Source organism: Bufo bufo, chromosome 5 (genome assembly GCF_905171765.1).
Source record: "Bufo bufo chromosome 5, aBufBuf1.1, whole genome shotgun sequence".
Lineage (NCBI taxonomy): Eukaryota > Metazoa > Chordata > Amphibia > Anura > Bufonidae > Bufo > Bufo bufo.
The window spans coordinates 411,450,535-411,476,424 of NC_053393.1; the positions used below are offsets into that span (position 1 = coordinate 411,450,535).

At 39.6% G+C, this 25,890-nt stretch overlaps 1 protein-coding gene across 4 annotated transcripts in view; it reads right to left on the bottom strand.

The window, feature by feature from the left end:
- THRB (thyroid hormone receptor beta) overlaps positions 1 to 25,890 on the bottom strand; it is a 347,062-nt gene that overhangs the window by 73,456 nt on the left and 247,716 nt on the right. For all 4 annotated transcript variants that reach the window (XM_040433128.1, XM_040433127.1, XM_040433126.1 and 1 more), the window contains one exon: positions 21,042 to 21,105. In XM_040433128.1, the coding sequence (XP_040289062.1) occupies positions 21,042 to 21,060 (19 nt within the window). In that variant the 5' untranslated portion in view covers positions 21,061 to 21,105. The remainder of the gene's footprint in view (positions 1 to 21,041; positions 21,106 to 25,890) is intronic.

Consider the following 25,890-nt stretch of genomic DNA (forward strand, 5'->3'; position numbering starts at 1 on the left):
TGTCTATTCACTGCTATGGGAGATCCGAAAACAGGCGAGCAAGTATGCTCAGCTATTTTCGTATGCGTGCACGGCCACCTCTCCATTCACCGTTATGGGACTGCCAGTAATAGCCGAGCCAGCATTTGGTTATTTTTGTAATTTCCATAGTGGTGAACAGAGAGTGGCTGCGCATGTATGGCTCCTCTCGATTCACATGAAAGGGCCCGTTCTGGAGATTGGAGCAGGTTCCAGAAGCCTAGTGATATGCTGCCAATGTCTGAGATAGAATTCCCTTTTAAATGGGTTTTGCTATTAACAACATTTATCACCTATCAACAGGATAGGTGATAAATGTATGACCACTAGAACCACCAGAATCTCAGAGGTCTCCAAGTCCCCCATGTGAATAAAGCAGAGGTGCTTCACAGGATATGCCATAAATGTCTGATAGAAGGGGGGGGGGGGGTGTCTGGATCTTAGTCTCACACCTGTCTCTAGAATGAGGGTCTCCTAGCCTGCCTGGTGATTCGGCTACTGTGAACAAAGAGGTGGCTGTGCAGCGCTCTCTCTACAGGGCTATGGGACTTCTGAAAACAGCTAAGTAGGTGCCACTGTAGTAATGCACAAAACATTTCTTTGAATTTATTATATCAAGATACTGATATCAAGATTAAAGCACTACATTACCAGAAAATTAAAAATGAACACCCACAAAATGTAATGTGATTGAGCTGAAATTTACAAATTATAAACTGCTAGCGGTGCTTGATCAATGGTCACACAACCACGGTGGTGCAAGCTTATTTATTGGTTCTGCAGCGGGTATATGCTGAGACAGGGTCATATTAATACTGGTTGGCATCTCCCCTTGCTGCGATATAGGCTGCCACTCTGGCGTGGTAATGGTCATATAGATGCTGGATATCCTCCTGTGTATGTCATTTTAAGCTCTTTTAATGTGGACATGTAGTTCAACCAATGTGGTTATTGGCTGCTGTGCATTGAAGATCCGTCGCCACTTCCAGTCACAGACATTATTGATGGTGAGAAATCTTGCGGTTAAGCTGCTGAATACCCTGAAGAGCATGGTGTGTAGCCTGTGCGGTGTGTGGGAGAAGATTTTCTTGTTGGAGCACCGCATGAGGAGTCAAAAAAGGCAGTAGGTCTGTTTCCACAATGTCTTGGACATACTGAAGGTTGGTCAATGGTTCCCCCATGAATACCAGAAGGGAACAGCCATGGTAGTAAACGGCACTACACAGTATGACACCTGGTGTTGGTCCCGTATGTCTCTGCGCTATGCATGAGGGCATTAAACACTCTCCAGCTCTGATGCAGTCATCAATAGCAAACACTAGCATTCAATGATGAAATACTAATGATTAGTGTTGAGCGACTCAAAGTATCAGAGGTGGCCTTCGATTAGAATTTCAGAAAAAATTAAATTAATCATGAAGCCGAATTTCCTCATGCTTCATGGTAACAAATCAATTTTTCCTGAAAAAAGAACTACTCACCTCATCCATTTGCTTGTGGAGAGGCCGTCCGCTCCCGTCTTGATTGAAAAACACCTGCCAAAGGACCTGTGGTGATCACGTTCGCTGCAGGTCCTTTGGCGGGTTTTCTTCATTCAAGATGGGAGCAGACAGCCGCAAGAAAGTGGATGAGGTGAGTATTAGTATTTTTTTTAACGTCCAATTAACCTCTGAAAGGCTGAATGTGAGTCACAGATGCCACGATCAGCATTGAATGTGGCATCTGAGGGGTTATATGATGGGGGCGGCATGATTGCTGTTCCCCATCATTGCTCCCGCTCCATACAATAGAAAGTGATTTGTGACAAAGTAATTCGTAATGAATTGAATTTCTTGTTATAGTTTGGCGAATCAAATTTTTCAAAACTTGGCTCATCCTTACTAACGAAGGCTGCATCAGAGTGGTCAGTAAGGCGCGCTTGTTAATAGTCCACAGGATGCAGAATTTAGGGACTATTAAAAAACATGTCGGTTACATGACTTCTTATTTCATAAATGCTCTGATTAATGCTTTTTTTAATCATATATGATATGAATTCTCTTTTATAGACTGAATTCCTAGTTTATAGACTGTAATATTTTCATAGACTGTTTAATAAAGGAAATGTGAATCAGTTCACCATCAGCTAATGAGCACAAACAGTACAGTTAATGCTTTCATAAACAAAAGACATTAGCAATTTGTAAGAGCGAATAACATCTTATATGCAATATTCTCATGGTATCGTAACATTCAAACCTCCCCTTACATGACCTCAATCTTTCTGGATTAGGTGCTAGTGTAATCAAATGAGAGCAGACCTAGAACTAATAGTATGCTATCAAAAACATCCAGATGGCGTAAATAATTTGCATAATATTGAGCCTCAGCAGTCAGAGATAATGGAAACATCTAACTTTTAATTGGCGAACGGTCCTGCGCACGCTGTGCTACTTTGCTCCCAATTAACATGTAATAAGGCCAGAAATTTCCAAAATAATTCATGGACATCGGAAACTTTCCATTTTTCCATTTCTATTTGCATATGTTCTATTGACCTTTAAAGAAACAATATGATGAACAAATGAACATATATGACCAACATCAACAAATATGGCATTCCATGTTCTGGATCCATAAACCTGGCTAAAATATCATTCATCATTCTTTCTGATAGGTATTCGCAATATACCCAACACAGACAGAAATGCAAATTGTAATTGTTAAAGGGATCCTGTCACTGGGATTTTGTGTATAGAGCTGAGGACATACGTTGCTAGATGGCCGCTAGCACATCCGCAATACCCAGTCCCTATAGCTCTGTGTGCTTTTATTGTGTAAAAAAAACTATTTGATACATATGCAAATTAACCTGAGATGAGTCCTGTCCTGAAAGGGCTGGAGGGGGACAGAAGAAAGATAGTTTACAGACTAACCGGATCCCAATTGATAATTTCCACATATACAAACATGAAGCAAAAACATAAACCAAATGCATGAGTGCATTATGGTGTAATATAGCTACAGTAGAGGTCCATTAGCCTTCTACCTCCATATGCCTCTGATATTGTTGTTATTGGATTCCATATGAATATATGTAGTGGCACACTCCATCAAACACTGTATGTACAGTGGTATTCTGCCGTACAACCCATGTAGCCGTTCCCAATGCCTCCTATAAGCTAGGTGACAATGTTATAGATCACAGGCTATTCCGCCATCCTGCTTCTTTTATTCCAATGATTTCAAAGTCTATCAACTTGGCAAAATGGCTTTAGTGCGTTGTAGAGGAATGTGAAGCAATCAACGATCTCTACCCAAAAGTAGCCTTTGATAGCTTTTTTTTATAGGGCAGCAGGGGAAGCACTTTTATACCTGCTTGTGGCAAGACCCACTGTCTAATCAGACCAGGCCTGTAACGATATACTTATCTGTCAGAGACAGAACTGCAGGCACAATTTTGCAGCAATCCGACATTTCAATCTGGAGTGTTAATTTTTGTCAATGAGTGTAGATATGGAGGAAGGATATTTTAAGTAGGTGATTAGTATATAGAAGTAAGTTAGACTTCATATATGTATTAAAAATCGGTGTTATTTTCCCCCTTGTTTCCTGTAGATTGCTTGCACAGAAAAGACAGCAGGAGAGTGCACACAAATGTATTTTTCTTCTCTTTCCGTTCCATTCATTTTTTTTACAGGTCCGTATAGGGAACCATTTATTTCAATGAGGATTGGAAAAAAACTGAAATTACTCTGTGTACATTCCATGTCAGTATGTGTGTTCTGCAAAAAAATAGAACATGTCCCATTCTTGTCCGTTTTGCAGACAAGGACATGCATTATTACAACGGATCTGCAAAATAAACAGATGCAGCACGGCCGTCACACAGATGTCATCCATTTTTTTTTGTGGATCCGTATTTTGCAGACCGCAAAATACATACAGTCGTGTGCATGAGCCTTAACAAATTATTTGTCTTTCATCTCTCCCAGGCATCAAAGGTTGCTTATGACTATTGTACTGTACAGTCGTGGCCAAAAAATTTGAGAATTACATAAATATTGGAAATTGGAAAAGTTGCTGCTTAAGTTTTTATAATAGCAATTTGCATATACTCCAGAATGTTATGAAGAGTGATCAGATGAATTGCATAGTCCTTCTTTGCCATGAAAATTAACTTAATCCCAAAAAAACCTTTCCACTGCATTTCATTGCTGTCATTAAAGGACCTGCTGAGATCATTTCAGTAATCGTCTTGTTAACTCAGGTGAGAATGTTGACGAGCACAAAGCTGGAGATCATCATGTCAGGCTGATTGGGTTAAAATGGCAGACTTGACATGTTAAAAGGAGGGTGATGCTTGAAATCATTGTTCTTCCATTGTTAACCATGGTGACCTGCAAAGAAACGCGTGCAGCCATCATTGCGTTGCATAAAAATGGCTTCACAGGCAAGGATATTGTGGCTACTAAGATTGCACCTCAATCAACAATTTATAGGATCATCAAGAACTTCAAGGATAGAGGTTCAATTCTTGTTAAGAAGGCTTCAGGGCGTCCAAGAAAGTCCAGCAAGCGCCAGGATCGTCTCCTAAAGAGGATTCAGCTGCGGGATCGGAGTGCCACCAGTGCAGAGCTTGCTCAGGAATGGCAGCAGGCAGGTGTGAGCGCATCTGCACACACAGTGAGGCGAAGACTTTTGGAAGATGGCCTGGTGTCAAGAAGGGCAGCAAAGAAGCCACTTCTCTCCAAAAAAAACATCAGGGACAGATTGATCTTCTGCAGAAAGTATGGTGAATGGACTGCTGAGGACTGGGGCAAAGTCATATTCTCCGATGAAGCCTCTTTCCGATTGTTTGGGGCATCTGGAAAAAGGCTTGTCCGGAGAAGAAAAGGTGAGCGCTACCATCAGTCCTGTGTCATGCCAACAGTAAAGCATCCTGAGACCATTCATGTGTGGGGTTGCGTCTCATCCAAGGGAGTGGGCTCACTCACAATTTTGCCCAAAAACACAGCCATGAATAAAGAATGGTACCAAAACACCCTCCAACAGCAACTTCTTCCAACAATCCAACAACAGTTTGGTGAAGAACAATGCATTTTCCAGCACGATGCAGCACCGTGCCATAAGGCAAAAGTGATAACTAAGTGGCTCGGGGACCAAAACGTTGACATTTTGGGTCCATGGCCTGGAAACTCCCCAGATCTTAATCCCATTGAGAACTTGTGGTCAATCCTCAAGAGGCGGGTGGACAAACAAAAACCCACTAATTCTGACAAACTCCAAGAAGTGATTATGAAAGAATGGGTTGCTATCAGTCAGGAATTGGCCCAGAAGTTGATTGAGAGCATGCCCAGTCGAATTGCAGAGGTCCTGAAAAAGAAGGGCCAACACTGCAAATACTGACTCTTTGCATAAATGTCATGTAATTGTCGATAAAAGCCTTTGAAACGTATGAAGTGCGTGTAATTATATTTCACTACATCACAGAAACAACTGAAACAAAGATCTAAAAGCAGTTTAGCAGCACACTTTGTGAAAACGAATATTTGTGTCATTCTCAAAACTTTTGGCCACGACTGTATATGTCATCTCCCATCTTATGTGGAATAATGTCTTTTATGTAATAACTGATTTAGTCCGTGAGGCATTTTATTGATTGTGGCCCATTGGATATTGATTGTGTGCACATTTTGGCTTTGACAAAGACAAACACTGGTTTTGATTTTAAAGTAATTTCTCCCAAAGAATTTAATCCTCATCTGTAGGAATGTCACCTTCTCTTTCTATGTAGGAGTAAAACCAGATTTAAAAATATATGATATTACTGTAAAATGGATAGTATAAAAATTTTAAATAGTAGTACTACTTAGATTGGAAAAGTGAAGTTTTCCTTTCTTGTGAATTTATTATTGATAGGCGAGGACATGCTTCTCATGTACACGTGGTGTACTTGACATATCACATGCACTCAGCATGTGTGTTTGTGTCAAGTGCATTATATGTACTGTACATGTATATTGTATTCACGTTTAACTGGATATGCATTTTTTGGAAAAGAGCAAGCATGTAATCAAAGTTATAACATTGGGAAAGTTGGGTAATAAAACAAGAACATCTGAAAACAAAATTACCAAGCGGTATGGAGTGTAAATCATCATACTAAGCACAAGGATACATTAGATTCTGTGTGTTAATATTAATATTACACCACTGCATTTGTGGTTTAGTCAATTATCAAAGGCTTATGTTTATACAGATATTATGGATTAACATTTTTATTGAAGATAAATACCAACAAATAAAGATATATTAAAAAAATTTATACTTTTTGTTTCACACCCAGATAATTAAAGACAATGTGTTATAGGTACACATTTAGTATTGAAGCATTGCCAGTCATTGGGTCAAATACTGTACAAATAATTGAGTATTATGAATATATACACAAGTGGTTATTTCTGAACCACTTACCATCCCATTTTGGGTCTTACTGGCCAAGCAATTTTTTTTCATCATCACATTTCAAGAGCTATAACTTTTTTATTTTTCCATCAATGTAGCTGAATGAGGGCTTGTGGTTTTGCAGGACAAGTTGTAGTTTTTAATTGCACTATTTTGGGGGTACACATAACTTACTGATTAACTTTTATCAACTTTTTTTGGGGGGAGGAAGAATGGGAAAAAACACCAATACTGCCACTGAGTGTTATGTTATAAATTTTGCAGTGTTAATTGTTCAGCATAAATGATACCTTTATTCCCTGTACAATTACAGCGATATCAAATACATAGTTAATTTTTTTACATTTTACTACTTTTGCATAATAAAAACTCTTTTTCTAAAAAAGAAAACGGTTTTGCATTGCCGCATCCCAAGACCTATAACTTTTTTATTCTTCTTTCTACAGAGCTGGGTGAGGGCTTGATTTTTGTCGGACGACTTGTACTTTTCATTGGTATTATTTTGGGGTACATAACACTTGGCTTTTTATCCCCGGGGATCAACACAGATGCCTTCAGCTGCCAAGTACACATGCAACAGGTCAGCCAGTTTTATAGGCACAAATCTGCTGTCAAATGCCATTAAGAGATGCAGCAATAGCAAATATGCAGAAGAGAGTCTATTTTTACACTTTTTTCCATTGAAAAAAGGTGTGTTTTCAAACTTTTATTAACTTTTTTTTGGCAGAGAACCTCTATGGTTCCATGGCAACGTTTCTAAACGCAGTGTTGGAGCAACAAAACTATTGGACACATGTTCTTTTGTCTAAAGTGCACCTAGACCTTCAGCTACACTTTATTGAAACCTATTGTAAATGTGCTAAAATAAATATTACTACTTTAATTTTTTTTTTTTAAATCTACTTTTCCTAACTAATGCCCCTTAGAATCCACACAAGGTGTTCAGCACATGCATACTGCACAATACACTAGAAGACTCTATGGCTATCTTGGAGGGGGGGCACTGGGGGTATATCAAGATATCTACATGTAATAGAGGGGAGACTCCAAACAAGACGTCTGTATAAGAAGACTACCCTGTCTATTGCATCTACCATCCTGGGCTCTGGCCAGCAGCATAGGAGGAGATTCTCCAAGATTTTATTTCAGGTTAAGTGACTGTATGTGATCTGTATACAGTATGTTTTTTTATCACTGCTTAGTACATTTTTTATTCACTTAGCCATTGTTTAAGCTATTTATTCCTGTATCTTAGAATCCATTTATTGATGCCATGACCCAGACGTTTACCAGTGTCAAATAATCTGCACCAAACATTTGTACCCCCCACCCACACAATCAATAAAGTTTAAATTTTATACTGTCCTTATCCTGTCCAACTTATAGAGTAAAATATGCAGACCGCTTCTCTAGCGAAACCCGATACATGTTGCAGTAATAGCGCTAACAAGTATTACAAAAGGGGGATATCTAATGTATTTCTGACAGATAGAGAAGGTTTCCATCAGTGTCTCTATAAGTGATTGTTTTCAATTACCTTTACAAAATGAATCAATATGACAAACCAGAGCAAACTGGGCTCCTACACAGGGCTACACGGTTCAGTGGCAGCACTGAAGTAGGTGTAGGGTAGCCCAGCTCCATTGTAAGTGTAGCGGCCATGTTGGGTAACTGGAGCTTAGCTACCATTCATTAAGAGCCTGGGAAGCCCCTTAATAAATTGAAGGTCAGAACCTTTTCCCATACTGTGCAAGCACGGCCACTGCTAGATTGCAGGGTGGTCATAACCAAGGAAACAAGCAGTGTATAATGTTATGGAAAAATGAATCAAGCAAGCAAAGGAGGCAATATGGACAATCACAATACATTAGGAAGTGCCTTGTATTAACTTTCTCTACATGATAAATTAATGGAAACCTGAGGATTGGTTGAAAGGGTCCAACCTTGGGCACCATATTTCATTTTATATATAAAACTAATCTGCATTAAAATGTTGAATTGTAAACCCAGAGCATTATATTGAACGGATCCTGTGTTACAGCCAAGAGATACATTTACAATTCTGTACCATTTAGGCCCCTTTCACACGGGTGTTGCGGGAAAATGTGCGGGTGCGTTACGGGAACACCCGCGATTTTTCCGCACGAGTGCAAAACATTGTAATGCGTTTTGCACTCGCGTGAGAAAAATCGCGCGTGTTTGGTACCCAATCCCGAACTTCTTCACAGAAGTTTGGGCTTGGGATCGGTGTTCTGTAAATAGTATTATTTTCCTTTATAACATGGTTATAAGGGAAAATAATAGCATTCTGAATACAGAATGCATAGTAAAACAGCGCTGGAGGGGTTAAAAAAAATAAAATAAATTTTTTAACTCACCTTAGTCTACTTGTTCGCGGCCCGGCATCTCCTTCTGGCTTCATCTGATCTCTGTGCAGCAACAGGACCTTTGGTGACGTCATTCCGGTCATCACATGGTACGTCACATGATCTTTTACCATGGTGATGGATCATGTGATGACCGGAATGACGTCACCAAAGGTCCTGTTGCTGCACAGAGATCAGATGAAGCCAGAAGGAGATGCCGGCTGCGCGAACAAGTGGACTAAGGTGAGTTAAATTATTTAATTTATTTTTTTAACCCCTCCAGCGATGTTTTACTATGCATTCTGTATTCAGAATGCTATTATTTTCCCTTATAACCATGTTATAAGGGAAAATAATAATGATCGGGTCTCCATCCCGATCGTCTCCTAGCAACCGTGTGTGAAAATCGCACCGCATCCGCACTTGCTTGCGGATGCTTGCGATTTTCAAGCAACCCCATTCATTTCTATGGGGCCTGCATTACGTGAAAAACGCACAAAGAGGAGCATGCTGCGATTTTCACGCAACGCACAAGTGATGTGTGAAAATCACCGCTCATGTGAACAGCCCCATAGAAATGAATGGGTCGGTAGTTAGTAAATCTGGTTTTTCAGTACAGTTGCAGTAATACCCAATATATATGTTTTTTGTCATGTATTAGTACTTTTAAAAATTGATAAAGCAATTTTTATAAATAAAAAAAAAAGAAACAAAATATGAAAGAAAATTCCATTGATGGAGGTAAAGGGCTTGTTTTTTTATTTTTTATTTTTGTGAGCAGTAGTTTTTATTGGTATCATTTTGGGTAACATACAACTTTTTAAATCTTTTTCATTTCTTTGGGGCGATGAAGTGACAAAAAAAAAATCACAATTATGCCATGGATATTTTTCTTTTGTGTTCGTCACACGGGATAATTAACATGATAACATGATAATTAAGTCCCTTAGGGGACTTGAAAATGTGATCTCTTGATTGCTTGCACCATACACTGAAATACTACTAAACTGCAGTGTATGATAAATTTACCGATATTACCGATAAGTCTTAACATGGCAGTCTTCATAAGGCTCCAGGCTGCCATGATAACTGGACAAAGGGAGCGCCCCTCCTCTGTCTAACTGCTCAGATGCTGTGGTTGCTATTGACAGTGGCATCTGAAAAGTTTAATGGCCTAGTTTGGGCTTAACAAATTGGTTTTAGGAGTTTAACACTGGCTGCACCTGCCATCAAGAAGAGGGCTCCCGAGCCCACACCATGCACTCCGTGCGCACCTGTGACATGTTATGTCAAGGTACACAAAAAGGTTAATTAAATGACTCTTTCTGTAGAATATTTCTTTAAACTATAAATCTAGATCTTTGATAATAATGGACAATACAGCAGAAGAATCTTTAAAACATCACATCATGATTTTTAAAGATAATTGTACAGTACAAATAGAAAGGTGTTGTAGTTACCTTTTCTATCCTCTCCCCAAAGAACTGAAATCTTTCTCTTAACACTAGCAGAACTCTGCTGAATCTGACCCTTGCCTCTCATTTGTATACTGGAGCCATTGGCTTTAAGCAGGTAAAACCAGCAGGAAATTGAAGAGACAAACTAAAAAAAAAACAATAACAAAAACAGAAACCAATGATAAAGTAAAGATGTCTAGAAAAAATAGCGATCATTATATGTAGATATGTTACAGGATGTTTAGGATGACTGCTATGGTTTCTACTTATTTGTGGCCCCAAGCTAAACCTAATTTTATTATATACAGCTGTGGAATAAATAGTATGTAGCCATACAGTATTTACCCTGTCCAGAGTCCAGCTGACCACATACGTCATGTTTGTTGAATGGATGTGGACATACCATAAGCAATCTGGGCATTTGTACAGTGGCCCAGTTGGTAAAGGGCACACTGTCAAATAGAAGCAGTTTTAAGTTGTCTAGTAGACTGCATATACAGGACTAATGCATGCCATAGCTCAATCACTAGCTGATTGTTGGAGAGACATGAGGGGATGCTCTAGTCTAGGGTAAGCTGGCAGCCCATACACTATTCTTACGTATGTATATGTTTGCTCCTGAAATAAACTGAAGATTATCATGCTTACAACGTGCTGCGTAGGGGTAAGTTCATATCAGCGTTCAAAATCCGTCAGCCTGCCGTAGTTCACTGTATGCTGCATTGCCGGATAATGCAGCAAACTGCCGAATTCTCATTCAATATAATGGGATCGGGTGGTGATCGCCCGCCTGCAGAGGTTTTTATATAGCCGAAACCTGCCATTTATGACTGAACAGGCTGCCGCTTCTACTAACGCTAGTGTGAATCAGTTTATAAAGAAAATGAAGTTGATCTTCACTGCACAGTCATGTATAGATGTGGAAGCAATACCTGCCTGGTAATAAAACGATGAGATCCGGTTTAACTGGCCATCCATGCATGTCACTAAATTCTTCATTGACAATTTGTCAAAAGAAGTGCGTACGTAATATTCCTAAAATAGTAGGCTTTAATAAGAAGGTTTATTGCTGGAATCCTTTGTGATTCCATGTAATATGTAAGTACATACTAAGTATAACTAGCATATAACAGGATAAGAAAAACAGTTGCTTTTTATCCAAAGCCATTTCATCTCCCTCGTCATAAATGAAGCACGGCATCCGGCAGCTTGCCCGGTTGCCATAGACAGATAATTAAAGACAATGTGTTATGAGTACACATTTAGTATTGAAGCATTGCCAGTCATTGGGTCAAATACTGAACAAATAATTGAGTATGATGAATGTATATACAAGTGGTTATTTCTAAACCACTTACCATCCCATGTTGGGTCTTACTGGCCAAGCAATTTTTTTCACCATCACATTTCAAGAGCTATAACTTTTTTATTTTTCCATCAATGTAGCTGAATGAGGGCTTGTGGTTTTGCAGGACAAGTTGTAGTTTTTAATTGCACTATTTTGGGGGTACACATAACTTACTGATTAACTTTTATTAACTTTTTTTTGGGGGGGGAGGAAGAAAGGGAAAAAACACCAATACTGCCTCTAAGTTTTAAGTTATAACTTTTGCAGTGTTAATCTTTCAGCATAAAATGATACCTTTATTCCCTGTACAATTACAGCGATATCAAATACAAAGTTTATTTTTATTACATTTTACTACTTTTGCATAATAAAAACTCTTTTTCTAAAAAGAGAAAAAAAGAAAATTGTTTTGCATTGCCGCATCCCAAGACCTACATAACACTTTGATTGCTTTTTATCCCCTTTTTTGTGGGGACCAACACAGATTCTATCAGCTGCAAAGTGCACATGCAACAGGTCAGCCAGTTTCATAGGCACAAATCTGCTGTCAAATGCCCTTTAGGGCTGCAGCAATAGTAAATATGCAGAAGAGAGTCTATTTTTGCACTTTTTTCCATTGAAAAAATATTTTTCAATGGAAAAAGGTGTGTTTTTAAACTTTTATTAACTTTTTTTTTTGGCACAGAACCTCTATGGTTCCATGGCAACGTTTCCAAATGCAGTGTTGGAGCAACAAAACTATTGGACACATGTTCTTTTGTCTAAAGTGCACCTAGACCAGGGATGGGCAAACTGCGGCTCTCCAGCTGTTGTAAAACTACAACTCCCAGTATGCCTACAGCAGGGCATGATGGGATTTGTAGTTTTACAACAGCTGGAGAGCGGCAGTTTGCCCATCAATGACCTAGACCTTCAGCTACACTTTATTAAAAAGCTATTGTAAATGTGCTAAAATGAATATTACTACTTTAATTATAAATTTTTTGCTACTTTTCCTAGCAAATGCCCCTTAGAATCCACACAAGGTGTTCAGCACATGCATACTGCACAATGCACTAGAAGACTCTATGGCTTTAGCTGCCCAATTGAGATGGTGTGTGAGGAATCGAAAGAATAAATGCGTTCGTCTTCTTTTTGGGGAGTGTAGACCATGGGCGGATCTTTTCCATTCTCTCGAAAATGGTATTTTTAAGAAGAATATAATAACAAACCCGTTTAGTAGAATGCTTGGGTATATCTGGCAACAAATTAGAGATATGGTGGGCGTATCTGAATCAGTTCAGTACACCCCATTGTGGGGGAATGCACACTTACCACAAGTTATGCAACTAGGTCACGCTGAATATTGGGAAAAACATGGGATATATTTAATTGCACAAGTTTTTCATAAAGGACTGATTAAGCCCTTAAATGAAATTTTACCAGACGTTAAATTAGGACTTATTGATAAATTTCGATATGAACAACTACGTCACGCTATATATTACACGGAGAATAAGAATTATTTGAAGATAGTAAGGAACACTTTTTTAGATTTCTGTCAAGATATGACACTTAACACTTCTATATCACACATTTACGCTAAGTTAAAATATGAACATACAAAAACGACCACATTTAGGGGTGAGGCTAAATGGGAAAGAGACCTACATAAAGGGGAACCTATTATGTGGAACACAGTGTACAGAAATATTAAAAGATCGACTGTGTCACCCGCCCACGCATGGATCCTTTTGAAAATTATACACCGCCTCTATTATACACCAGCACTACTGCATACCATTTATAAAGATAGGAAACAGAATAGGAGATTATAAACATCTGCTGTGGGAATGCCCAGGGATAAATTAATATTGGATTAAAATATTCCGGAAATTGCAGGATTGCTCCCCTATGAAGTACCAGGCATGCATTGATTATGTTATCCTGGGTATACTCCCAGAGACAGACAAAAACAAAACTGAGCAGATACTGTGGTTCCGGGGCATTGCACTAGCCAAAATAACAATTGTTAAACACTGGGGCACCATGAAATACCCCAGTTTTCAGGAGTGGATGGAGTGGATGAATAGGGTGAGGCAGTACGAACATATTCTAGCCCAAACAGCAGGGAAAAAGGCAGTCTGGCTGCGGATCTGGGGTAACTGGAAATAATGACAGTCGAGGTAGATGCGGCAGTTCTGCGGAGGAGAAAGGGGGTAACTGGAAACAATGACAAAGATGTAGACACGGCAGCCCCGCGGAAAGAAAAAGGGGGGGTGGAGGGAGGGACAGGGGGGTTTATAAATAAAATGGAAATTTAGTTTAGGACGAGATGAAGTTATTAATGCATTCATACTTCATTGTGTTGTGATATTGAAACAGAAGATTGTTGTATTCTATCTTTTTGAAAATAAAATATATTTATAAAAAAAAAAAAAAAAAGACTCTATGGCTATCTTGGAGGGGGGGCATTGGGGGTATATAAAGATATCTACATGTAATAGAGGGGAAACTCCAAACAAGACGTCTGTATAAGAAGACTACCCTGTCTATTGTATCTACCATCCTGGGCTCTGGCCAGCAGCATAGGAGGAGATTCTCCAAGATTTGATTTCAGGTTAAGTGACTGTTTCTTTACTTTGTTCTGTATGTGATCTGTATACAGTATGTCTTTTATCACTGCTTAGTAAATCTTTTATTCACTTAGCCATTGTTTAAGCAATTTTTTTTTTACCAGTGTCAAATAATCTGCACCAAACATTTGTACCCCCCCACACACAAACATCAATAAAGTTTACATTTTATACTGTCCTTATCCTGTCCATACTTGTAGAGTAAAATATGCAGACCGCTTCTCTAGCGAAACCAGATATATGTTGCAGTAATAGCGCTAACAAGTATTACAAAAGGGGGATATCTAATGTATTTCTGACAGATAGAGAAGGTTTCCATCAGTGTCTCTATAAGTGATTGTTTTCAATTACCTTTACAAAATGAATCAATATGACAAACCAGAGCAAACTGGGCTCCTACACAGGGCTGCACGGTTCAGTGGCAGCACTGAAGTAGGTGTAGGGTAGCCCAGCTCCATTGTAAGTGTAGCAGCCATGTTGGGTAACTGGAGCTTAGCTACCATTCATTAAGAGCCTGGGAAGCCCCTTAATAAATGGAAGGCCAGAACCTTTTCCCATACTGTGCAAGCACGGCCACCACTGCTAGATTGCAGGGTGGTCATAACCATGGAAACAATATACAGATGACTGGATCTCAGATTGGCGCTCGTAAAGAAATCTTCTTCTTTATTACATATTCTTTTTGCCAAATAAAAACTGATGTTCTATGGTAAGCTGGCAGCCCGTACACTATTCTTACGTATGTATATGTTTGCTCCTGAAATAAATTGAAGATGATCATGCTTACAACGTGCTGCGTAGGGGTAAGTTCATATCAGTCAGCCTGCCGTAGTTCACTGTATGCTGCATTGCCGGATAATGCCGCAAATTGCCGGATAATGCCGCAAATTGCCGAATTCTTATTCAATATAATGGGATCAGGTGGTGATCACCCGCCTGCAGAGGTTTTTATATAACCGAAACCTGCCATTTATGACTGAACAGGCTGCTGCTTCTCCTAACGCTAGTGTGAATCAGTTAATAAAGAAAATGAAGTTGATCTTCACTGCACGCAGTGTACAGTCATGTATAGATGTGGAAGCAATACCTGCCTGGTAATAAAACGATGAGATCTGGTTTAACTGGCCATCCATGCATGTCACTAAATTCTTCATCGACAATTTGCCAAAAGAAGTGCGTACGTAATATTCCTAAAATAGTAGGCTTTAATAAGAAGGTTTATTGATGGATTGATTTGTGATTCCAGGTAATATGTAAGTACATACTAAGTATAACTAGCATATAACAGGATAAGGAAACATAGTTGCTTTTTATCCAAAGCCATTTCATCTCCCTCGTCATAAATGAAGCACAGCATCCGGCAGCTTGCCTGGTTGCCATAGACCGGGGTACACTACTGGCTACGATAAATCTGCCCCAATGTTCGCAGAGTGCCAGAGTGCTGTCACGTGTTGTGTTTGCCTTTGTATTTTAGGCAATGGTGCGCCCCTGCACAAGTATGGCTTCCCCATTCCTTTCTATGGATGGCTCTGTAGTATTCACTTGAACCGACATAGCCATCCCATAGTAGTGAATGGGGGTGCCATACTTGTAATTACACTGGTCACCACTGAAATTGTTGTGGCCAGCAGGTAAACAGAGCAGAGAAAACAGCACTTGTGTGAACGCTCCCTTCTCTTCAAACAGCTGATCGGCAGAGGTGACAGGAGTTGGACCCCCGCTGATCTGATATTGATGAAAATTTTAACTTTTTTACTTTGTCGTTGACATACACTCACCTAAAGAATTATTAGGAACACCTGTTCTATTTCTCATTAATGCAATTATCTAGTCAACCAATCACATGGCAGTTGCTTCAATGCATTTAGGGGGGTGGTCCTGGTCAAGACAATCTCCTGAACTCCAAACTGAATGTCAGAATGGGAAAGAAAGGTGATTTAAGCAATTTTGAGCGTGGCATGGTTGTTGGTGCCAGACGGGCCGGTCTGAGTATTTCACAATCTGCTCAGTTACTGGGATTTTCACGCACAACCATTTCTAGGGTTTACAAAGAATGGTGTGAAAAGAGAAAAACATCCAGTATACGCCAGTCCTGTGGGCAAAAATGCCTTGTGGATGCTAGAGGTCAGAGGAGAATGGGCCGTCTGATTCAAGCTGATAGAAGAGCAACTTTGACTGAAATAACCACTCGTTACAACCGAGGTATGCAGCAAAGCATTTGTGAAGCCACAACACGCACAACCTTGAGGCGGATGGGCTACAACAGCAGAAGACCCCACCGGGTACCACTCATCTCTACTACAAATAGGAAAAAGAGACTACAATTTGCACGAGCTCACCAAAATTGGACTGTTGAAGACTGGAAAAATGTTGCCTGGTCTGATGAGTCTCGATTTCTGTTGAGACATTGAAATGGTAGAGTCCGAATTTGGCGTAAACAGAATGAGAACATGTATCCATCCTCTGATGGCTACTTCCAGCAGGATAATGCACCATGTCACAAAGCTGGTTTCTTGAACATGACAATGAGTTCACTGTACTAAAATGGCCCCCACAGTCACCAGATCTCAACCCAATAGAGCATCTTTGGGATGTGGTGGAACGGGAGCTTCGTGCCCTGGATGTGCATCCCTCAAATCTCCATCAACTGCAAGATGCTATCCTATCCATATGGGCCAACATTTCTAAAGAATGCTATCAGCACCTTGTTGAATCAATGCCATGTAGAATTAAGGCAGTTCTGAAGGCAAAAGGGGGTCCAACACCGTATTAGTATGGTGTTCCTAATAATTCTTTAGGTGAGTGTATGAAAGCTTGTTTTACGTGGGACAAGTTATATTTTTAATGCCACCATTTTGGTCTGACAGTGTGAAAAAACATGCAATTTAGCCATCGTTTTTAGGGTTTCATTTTTACGGTGTTAAGCACGCAGTAAAAGTAAAATTTTTACTTTAATCTGCTGGTCAGTGTGATAATAGATTTATCAAATTTTTGTGTTTTTTGTTATGTTTTACTACTTTTCAACAAATTAAAATGCTTGACATAAATGTTGACATATTCTGACACCTATAACTTAGGCTACTTTCACACTAGCGGCACGGAGCTCCGACAGGCTGCTTCTCGCCGTGTGCTGCCGTGCTTCTGCCGGAACTCGGTCCCGCCCCCATTATAGTCATTGGGGACGGAGCGGCAGTCCAGGGGCACACGTTCACTAGCGGCAGAACGGATCCGACAGGTTGTTCACCCGAGGGAACAGCCTGTCGGAGGTCCGTGCTGCTAGTGTGAAAGTAGCCTTAGTTTTCTACTGATGGATCAGTCAACCTGTATTTTCTATTGATACTACTTTGGGATACATGTAACCTTTCGATAATTTGCTAAATGTCTGATATATAATATATATATATATATATATACACTGCTCAAAAAAATAAAGGGAACACAAAAATAACACATCCTAGATCTGAATTAATTAAATATTCTTCTGAAATACTTTGTTCTTTACATAGTTGAATGTGCTGACAACAAATTCACACAAAAAAAAAAATGGAAATCAAATTTTTGGACCCATGGAGGTCTGGATTTGGAGTCACACTCAAAATTAAAGTGGAAAAACACACTACAGGCTGATCCAACTTTGATGTAATGTCCTTAAAACAAGTCAAAATAAGGCTCAGTAGTGTGTGTGGCCTCCACGTGCCTGTATGACCTCCCTACAACGCCTGATGAGGTGGCGGACGGTCTCCTGAGGGATCTCCTCCCATACCTGGACTAAAGCATCTGCCAACTCCTGGACAGTCTGTGGTGCAACGTGACGTTGGTGGATAGAGCGAGACGTGATGTCCCAGATGTGCTCAATTGGATTCAGGTCTGGGGAACGGGTGGGCCAGTCCATAGCATCAATGCCTTCGTCTTGCAGGAACTGCTGACACACTCCAGCCACATGAGGTCTAGCATTGCTTTGCATTAGGAGGAACCCAGGGCCAACCGCACCAGCATATGGTCTCACAAGGGGTCTGAGGATCTCATCTCGGTACCTAATGGCAGTCAGGCTACCTCTGGCGAGCACATGGAGGGCTGTGCGGCCCTCCAAAGAAATGCCACCCCACACCATTACTGACCCAATGCCAAACCGGTCATGCTGGAGGATGTTGCAGGCAGCAGAACGTTCTCCACCGTGTCTCCAGACTCTGTCACGTCTGTCACATGTGCTCAGTGTGAACCTGCTTTCATCTGTGAAGATCACAGGGCGCCAGTGGCGAATTTGCCAATCTTGGTGCTTTCTGGCAAATGCCAAACGTCCTGCACGGTGTTGGGCTGTAAGCACAACCCCCACCTGTGGACGTCGGGCCCTCATATCACCCTCATGGAGTCTGTTTCTGACCGTTTGAGCAGACACATGCACATTTGTGGCCTGCTGGAGGTCATTTTGCAGGGCTCTGGCAGTGCTCCTTCTGTTCCTCCTTGCACAAAGGCGGAGGTAGCGGTCCTGCTGCTGGGTTGTTGCCCTCCTACGGCCTCCTCCACGTCTCCTGATGTACTGGCCTGTCTCCTGGTAGCGCCTCCATGCTCTGGACACTACGCTGACAGACACAGCAAACCTTCTTGCCACAGCTCGCATTGATGTGCCATCCTGGATAAGCTGCACTACCTGAGCCACTTGTGTGGGTTGTAGACTCCGTCTCATGCTACCACTAGAGTGAAAGCACCGGCAGCATTCAAAAGTGACCAAAACATCAGCCAGGAAGCATAGGAACTGAGAAGTGGTCAGGTCACCACCTGCAGAACCACTCCTTTATTGGGGGTGTCTTGCTAATTGCCTATAATTTCCACCTGTTGTCTATCCCATTTGCACAACAGCATGTGAAATTGATTGTCACTTAGTGTTGCTTCCTAAGTGGACAGTTTGATTTCACAGAAGTGTGATTGACTTGGAGTTACATTGTGTTGTTTAAGTGTTCCCTTTATTTTTTTGAGCAGTGTATATATATATATATATATATATATATATATATATATATATATAATATATTTGGAATTGTACATGGCCTGATGAATATGTGATGTCCACAATGAAACGCATTGCCTTTATCTGTTATTCTATTTAATAATAAAGGAAAAAACTTTTTTATACTCCTTCTTTGGCAGCACCGGACAGTTTTTAGTTTTTTTTTTTCCCCCTTCATTTAATTCACTATTAACTCACTCTAGCTCACTGATGTATTATTACATCACTAAACATAGGTATTTAATGCTTGGTGCCAAAATTGTTAATCATTGGGGATTGTCTATCACCCGCACTGTGTTGTGCTGCCACTATATGCCCTAACAGCATTGTGACTGGTTTTCACAACAACAAGAGGTGATTGTGGTACTACACAGCCTCCCAACACCTTCTGGTGCTTTATCTGGCGATGCGTTATTTTGGCGCGGTGTGTTTTTTATCTATAGATTCGATAGTGAATAAAGGAAGCCCAAAACTTTTACAAAGTGGAGTTAAACAATACGTATCAACTAGACATAAGCATACTGAACCTTCCACAAGTCAGGATTGGGTTAAATATATCAAGTGTCTGTTACAACATGAAAGATATACTGTATAGATCTGGGAAAAGCATTCATAGAAACAGAAAAATGTGCCAATGAGCTGAAAAGTAAGAATATATATAATCTGTTATATATCTACTAACCTTTTTTGCATGGTGTATATGGGAGGGAAGGATGATTTTGTATTATTATTGTAATAAAAGTAGAAAATCAGTGATGTTGCATATGTGAAGTAAAAATAAAATGCATATTTATTTTTCAAATTCAAGTTTCAATATTTCATGCATCATTTTGTAATATGCAGGCCATTAAAATGCCATCAGTTTGAAATTTTCTTTAGGCAAAGTTAATAAAATAATTATTAAATTGATTCTCCATTGTATATTATGAATACAAATCTGTGAACCACCAAATTGGAAGAAACAGTGAAAAGTGAAATGATTTATCTCACACGATGTTGATAAATATGCGTAGAGATGTTTCATTAGTTTTCATGTCACCTACATACTGCAGTGAGATTTCTTAAATATTTTCAACATTTTAAAAAGTTGCAATTCATAAACGTTGCTAAATCCTGGCTACGTAGCAAGTCACAGTCACTTATCAATTCACTTTTAGAAAGTGACGTGCATGGCGCAAATAGCTCTAATCTCTGCCACAAATAGTAAATGCCACAAATAATAAATGTATCTCACAACAGATAAAACACCGTTTTGGATTACAAAAGGCACAAATACAATGATACAATGATAAATATGGGCCATTATTTTCAAACTATCACAGAGCTGAATGGTAGTCCGTCAGTCAGCCTTAAAGGGGTTGTCTGGGTTCAGAGCTGAACCTGGACATACCCATAATTTCACCTATGCAGTCCCCCTGGATCGCGCAGGGCAAGGGCTCTTTTATTTAAAATAACACACTGCCAGGCGGAGGCTTCTGCCCAGCAGTGTGTTCGGTGACGTCACCTGCTCTGATGGGTCGGCTTTAGTGCTGCCCTAGCTGTTTTACAGGCTAGGGCAGCGCTAAAACCCGCCCATCAGTGCCGGTGACTTCACCGGGCTCACTGCCAGGCTGAAGCCCCCACCTGGCTGCCCTAAGGAGAGCCTGGTTCGTCACTAGAACTCCAGAAAAGGCCTTTGCCTTGCGTGATTAAGCGAGAGCATGAACTGCAATAATGCTCAAGTCAGGGGGCATATTCTCTTAGTAATGAATAATTAAAGATCCATCTTAAAAGCAATGGCCATACCTGACATGCTGCTAGGCATTATGGATAGGTAGAGCTGTGCATTCTTCTAAGCATCACAAGTAACCTGAGAAAAGAAAAGAAAACTCATCAGAAATGATTTGCATGTATTTTAACCAGCTATACTGTATCCATGACATCATTTTGCTGTATGACAGTATGTTTGTGCTTTTATGATAATAATACTGGTAAATGATACAGATGCAAGGGTTGCAAGACACAATCACGGGCTCAGAGATGTAAACCTTTCCCCCCCTGATTCCATGAGAGTCTTGATCTTCTTTGCTCCGTGATCAAAAAGCTGGTTGGGCACATTTGAATAGACAGTTCCCATGATCTGAATAATTCTGCACCAAGAAGGCAGCACTATACAGACCAGCATACCCTGGGTGGCTTCCACTACTTTAGTGAGAATAGCAGAACAGGCAATCATCTGACCCTTCTCCCATAATACAACAAGAAGTAGGGAAAGGACTAGTCCAATGTAAAGTGTTTGCGAAAGATGACCATTTGGACACCAAGATTTTTTTGCTGCTTTTTTCTGTTTCCAGTCCAAAAGAGCTCAATGCAGAAATACAAAGATATTTACAAATGTTACTAATAGGCGGAGCTTCACTTTAAAAGGGTTTTCCAGGATTACTATGGTTTTTAACAGATGAGCTAATTTAGTTATTTACCTCATTCTGGTAGGTAGCACTTCCTGTTGCTGTATCCAACCAAGCCCATGATGCACTTCTCCCATCTCTGCCACTAATTCAGCACCGCCCCTAACAACGCCCAGCTAGTTTATAGCTCCTCCCACCCAGCTAGTTACACAGACACTCCTCTATCACTGCCCCTGTTGCTGCTTTGACACACCCATGTACATAACATCACAGGAAATACGCAAGAGCTACATGAACATGGTCATTTGACCACAGCCCAGAATGAAAATAGGAGCAATAAGGGTGATCGTGACAACAGATTTTTGATCAGGAGGGTCTGAATGCTGCAGGAGAGGCAGGGGAAGGAGTTAATAGAAAGTCTATTTGCCTGTCTTGCTTTTATCTCCTTCAGCAAGGAGAGACAGTGCGCTATGTGAGAGCATTTCTCTCCTTGTTCTAGCAATTGGTGGAGGTCTCAGCACTCAGACCCCCACCAATCAAAACCTTTGATATATCATTATGACATAGGAAAACTTTTGTGAAAGCTCAGTGACCCTTTAAAGAATGTTGATTCAAATCGGAAAACCCATCTAAGAAATATTAGTTGAGTTAGGCTCTGTACAGATTGTCAGAGCTTCTGTTGCAAGTTCCACCCTTTTTGAGGAAAACTACACGGCATGAGAAAAAAAAACGATGGAAAAAACTCTGCGTTCTGGCTTCCATTATAAATGGACGAGGTAAGAGGCATGTAGGACTCATGCTATGTTCACATCTGTGTTGGAGGTTTGCTTAGGAGCTTCTGTCTCGGATTCTGTCATTTCTGTATGCAACACTATTTTTCCATCAAACGATGCACTCAAGAGTGGAACCCAACAGGCAATGTTATAGGTCAATAGGGTTCATCCGGCAACGCTGCTGTCCATCATGCGATGGATTTCACACGGCATCATGTTTTCCATTTAAATTTGAAACCATGACCAAGATTTGAACAAAGGCACAGTTTATTTAGGTTGAATCCAGTTATAATAAACTATTGGAATGTCAGAGGTTTATACCTTCAACAAAAGGAATAGATACACAATCTTTTAGCAAAAATGTAAGTCATGTTTAATAAAGAGGGTAAATTGAGGATGGAAGATGAACCATGAGTGATAGAGGGGATTCAGCTCTTCAGGGGAACATTTTAGAGCCATCCAGCAATTGGGACCTCCTGAAGTCCTAGTGGATACAGACTGCTCAATGTACATAGAAATAAGTGGCACCTTTGAAGAAAATATCTTAAAATAATCTGTAAATGGTTTCCCCCCCCACTATTTTGGTTGCTGTCCATATTTAAATAGCAACCATTAACATAATTTGTTGCTTGTATTTTTTCTTTCTTGATGGATTTTTGTAGTGTTTCTGAATAATTCAACTACAGCTGTCAACATTTCACCTGAGAAATGACATTCTGTATTTACAGAGCAAAAGGGAAACTTCAAAAGATAATTGAGACATTCGTGTGGAAATAAATGCAAACCAAAGAAAGTTTGGGAAAAACACTGCATGAAAGTTAAATTGCCTCCTTCTGTACGACAATGTACTTTAAGATATCGACAAATGCTTTTACATTTCTTTGCATGCATAATTATAATCTCTTGGACCATAAAAGTAGTCACAAATACAAAATAGGGATTTTTAACCTGGCACTTGGATTTAAGGTCAGATTACCAACATATTAAACTAACTTTTTTTGATTGGTGGTGCCTTCACAATTCACTACAGTGAGGTTACAGGGGGAATTTAATACTACTAGACAGGGCCACACCATGCATGAGGCAAGTTGGAGATGCCTCAGGTAGCAATCTTCTTTGACCGCATGGAGCATCAAATTAATAAATTAATCAAAATCAGTCCTCATATATTTATGTATACATTTTGCTGAAGTCTGAGCAAAATGGTCGCAAAAATATCATCATGATTTGCTCAAAAACACCTTGTTTCCGACAATATTCTAAGGAAATTGCAGCAAATGTGTAGCATGTTGTAACAATTTTGCACAAATCAGTACAAATCCATAGATTTACATAGTGTCTATGCATGTGTGGAGTAACTGTGTATAGTGTATGTGTAAATATTAAGGAGAGGACCCCCAGTAGAGTCTGAATTTTTTGGTCTGATCCACAGTCTGAATTTATTTAGGAATTATTTTCTAAGGTCTTGTCAGGGTCCGAATTTGTTTAGCAGTTTGGTCTGTGCACTTTATTCATTTTGAAGTCTGGGCCCTGGTTTGAACTCTGAATTAAAGGACTTGTATGGGCAGAAAAAAAACTTTACTGTACAAGTAACACACGCACTAATAAACTGTTGTTTTTGTAATTGCGCTCTTGTGTAAGCTGTTATCTCTCCCTTCCCCATGCAGGAAGTCTTGTAGCTTCTGATTTCACACCAGGCAGTATATTAATAAGTGTTTTACTTGTATCCTATACATTCAAAAGTGAGAAATGTTTAATGCCTAGACAACTCCTTTAATTTTGAGGTCATGTCTTGGATCTGAATTTATTTAGGGGGCGGGGAGTGTCAGAGGTCTGAATTTATCTAGGAGACTGGTCTGAGGACTAAATTAACATTGAGGTCAGGTCTGACTGGGCTAGGTTCTGGTACAGTATTTATGTAACAAGCTTGACTCTCCAGTGCACACTCCAATGGACTGTGCATGGTAGGTAATACAATTCAGATTTTACGCAGCATATAACCAGAAGTTTTCTAAACACTATATACTGTCACCATTCAATCTCAATAGGGCTGAAGGAACCATCTGAACTCGCCTTTCTCTGTTAGCCCCATAGACTTTGAATGGAACAGCTCCACAGATGCTCAACTGAAGCTCCATTCAAACTCTTTCTCACTGCGGTCCTGCGATATAATACACTCATGTATAAGTCTCATGGAGTAACATTATCTCTGCATTGTGGAGAAAAAATAAGGATGTAATATTGATGAAAAAAATGCTTGCGTGAAAACAGCCTAGAAGACTGCGATACAGAATAAGAGTTTGAGATTTTGAAGACCACAAACATACAGAACAGAGGGGGAGATTTACTGTCCCAGAATTATGGCTTAATTTGTGGCAAAAATACCCCACTGTTGTACAAGCCTTGCAGCACATTTATTATTGCTTTTAGATACTTTTGCGCTTCACTCGACAAAAGGTTTAGAAGTAAAGAAAGTGGAAGGACTTAAAATGTGACAGGTCAAGTTTTTTTTTCCCTTTTTTATTTAAAATGCAATTTATTACGTTTCTTTATAACAATTATATTTTTTCTTTCAAAATGTATTTGTATTTTTCAATTCTGGTGAACGTACTGGTGTGACATTGAATGAAATATGAGTGAAAACAAAAGCAGAAAAAATTGTGTTCTGGGGCACTGAACACTACAACTGTAATTTATTGCACATAAGTCATTAAAAACACTTAAAAATAGACAAGCAGAGGGCAATGTGCTTCGGAGGTGGTCCGCCTCCTTCCTCAGGCCAACGAATACAGACACCATTGCCAATTTATAGCAATGCCCCAGAAGTGAAAAATAAGTGCAAACGTCATAGTATGAACCATACTGTATTGAAAAAATTATAAATAAATCATAATAAAAGAGACGCAGATCTAAAAAAAAAAAAAAAACATAGATACTAATATAAGTGTCATATTATGAAATGATTGTGATGTCAAGAAAAATTACCCAAAACACATGAATATTAAATGGAAAAATAAAATAAAAATTATTACATAAATGAATATATGAATGTGAACAAATTATAATAACAATAATAATATTTACCATACATTATTGAATGTTAAAGCAACAAATTCTGCTATTTATCATCATCAATGTTGAGGTTCGGGTTCCAGCATGGATATCCCACTTGGTTGGGTGCAGTGTTCATTCCAGAAGTGTAAGCACTTCTCAAAGTTGTGCCTGAAGTAGCACAACTAGTTCTGGTAAGTGCAATTACATTGCCGGCCATCATTGTTATTAACAGTGCTTCATTAGGAGGCGCCCGGTAGCTCTGTTCATTTTGTACTTGAATGCTGACTGTATATTTTTTTCAACAAATGCATATTTAGTGAAGATTATTTTAGCTCAGTCATCAAATGGTATAATACACATATTTTACATTGTTTTATGAAGAGACATTAGTATCTGACATCCTGATTTTAGCACTTCATT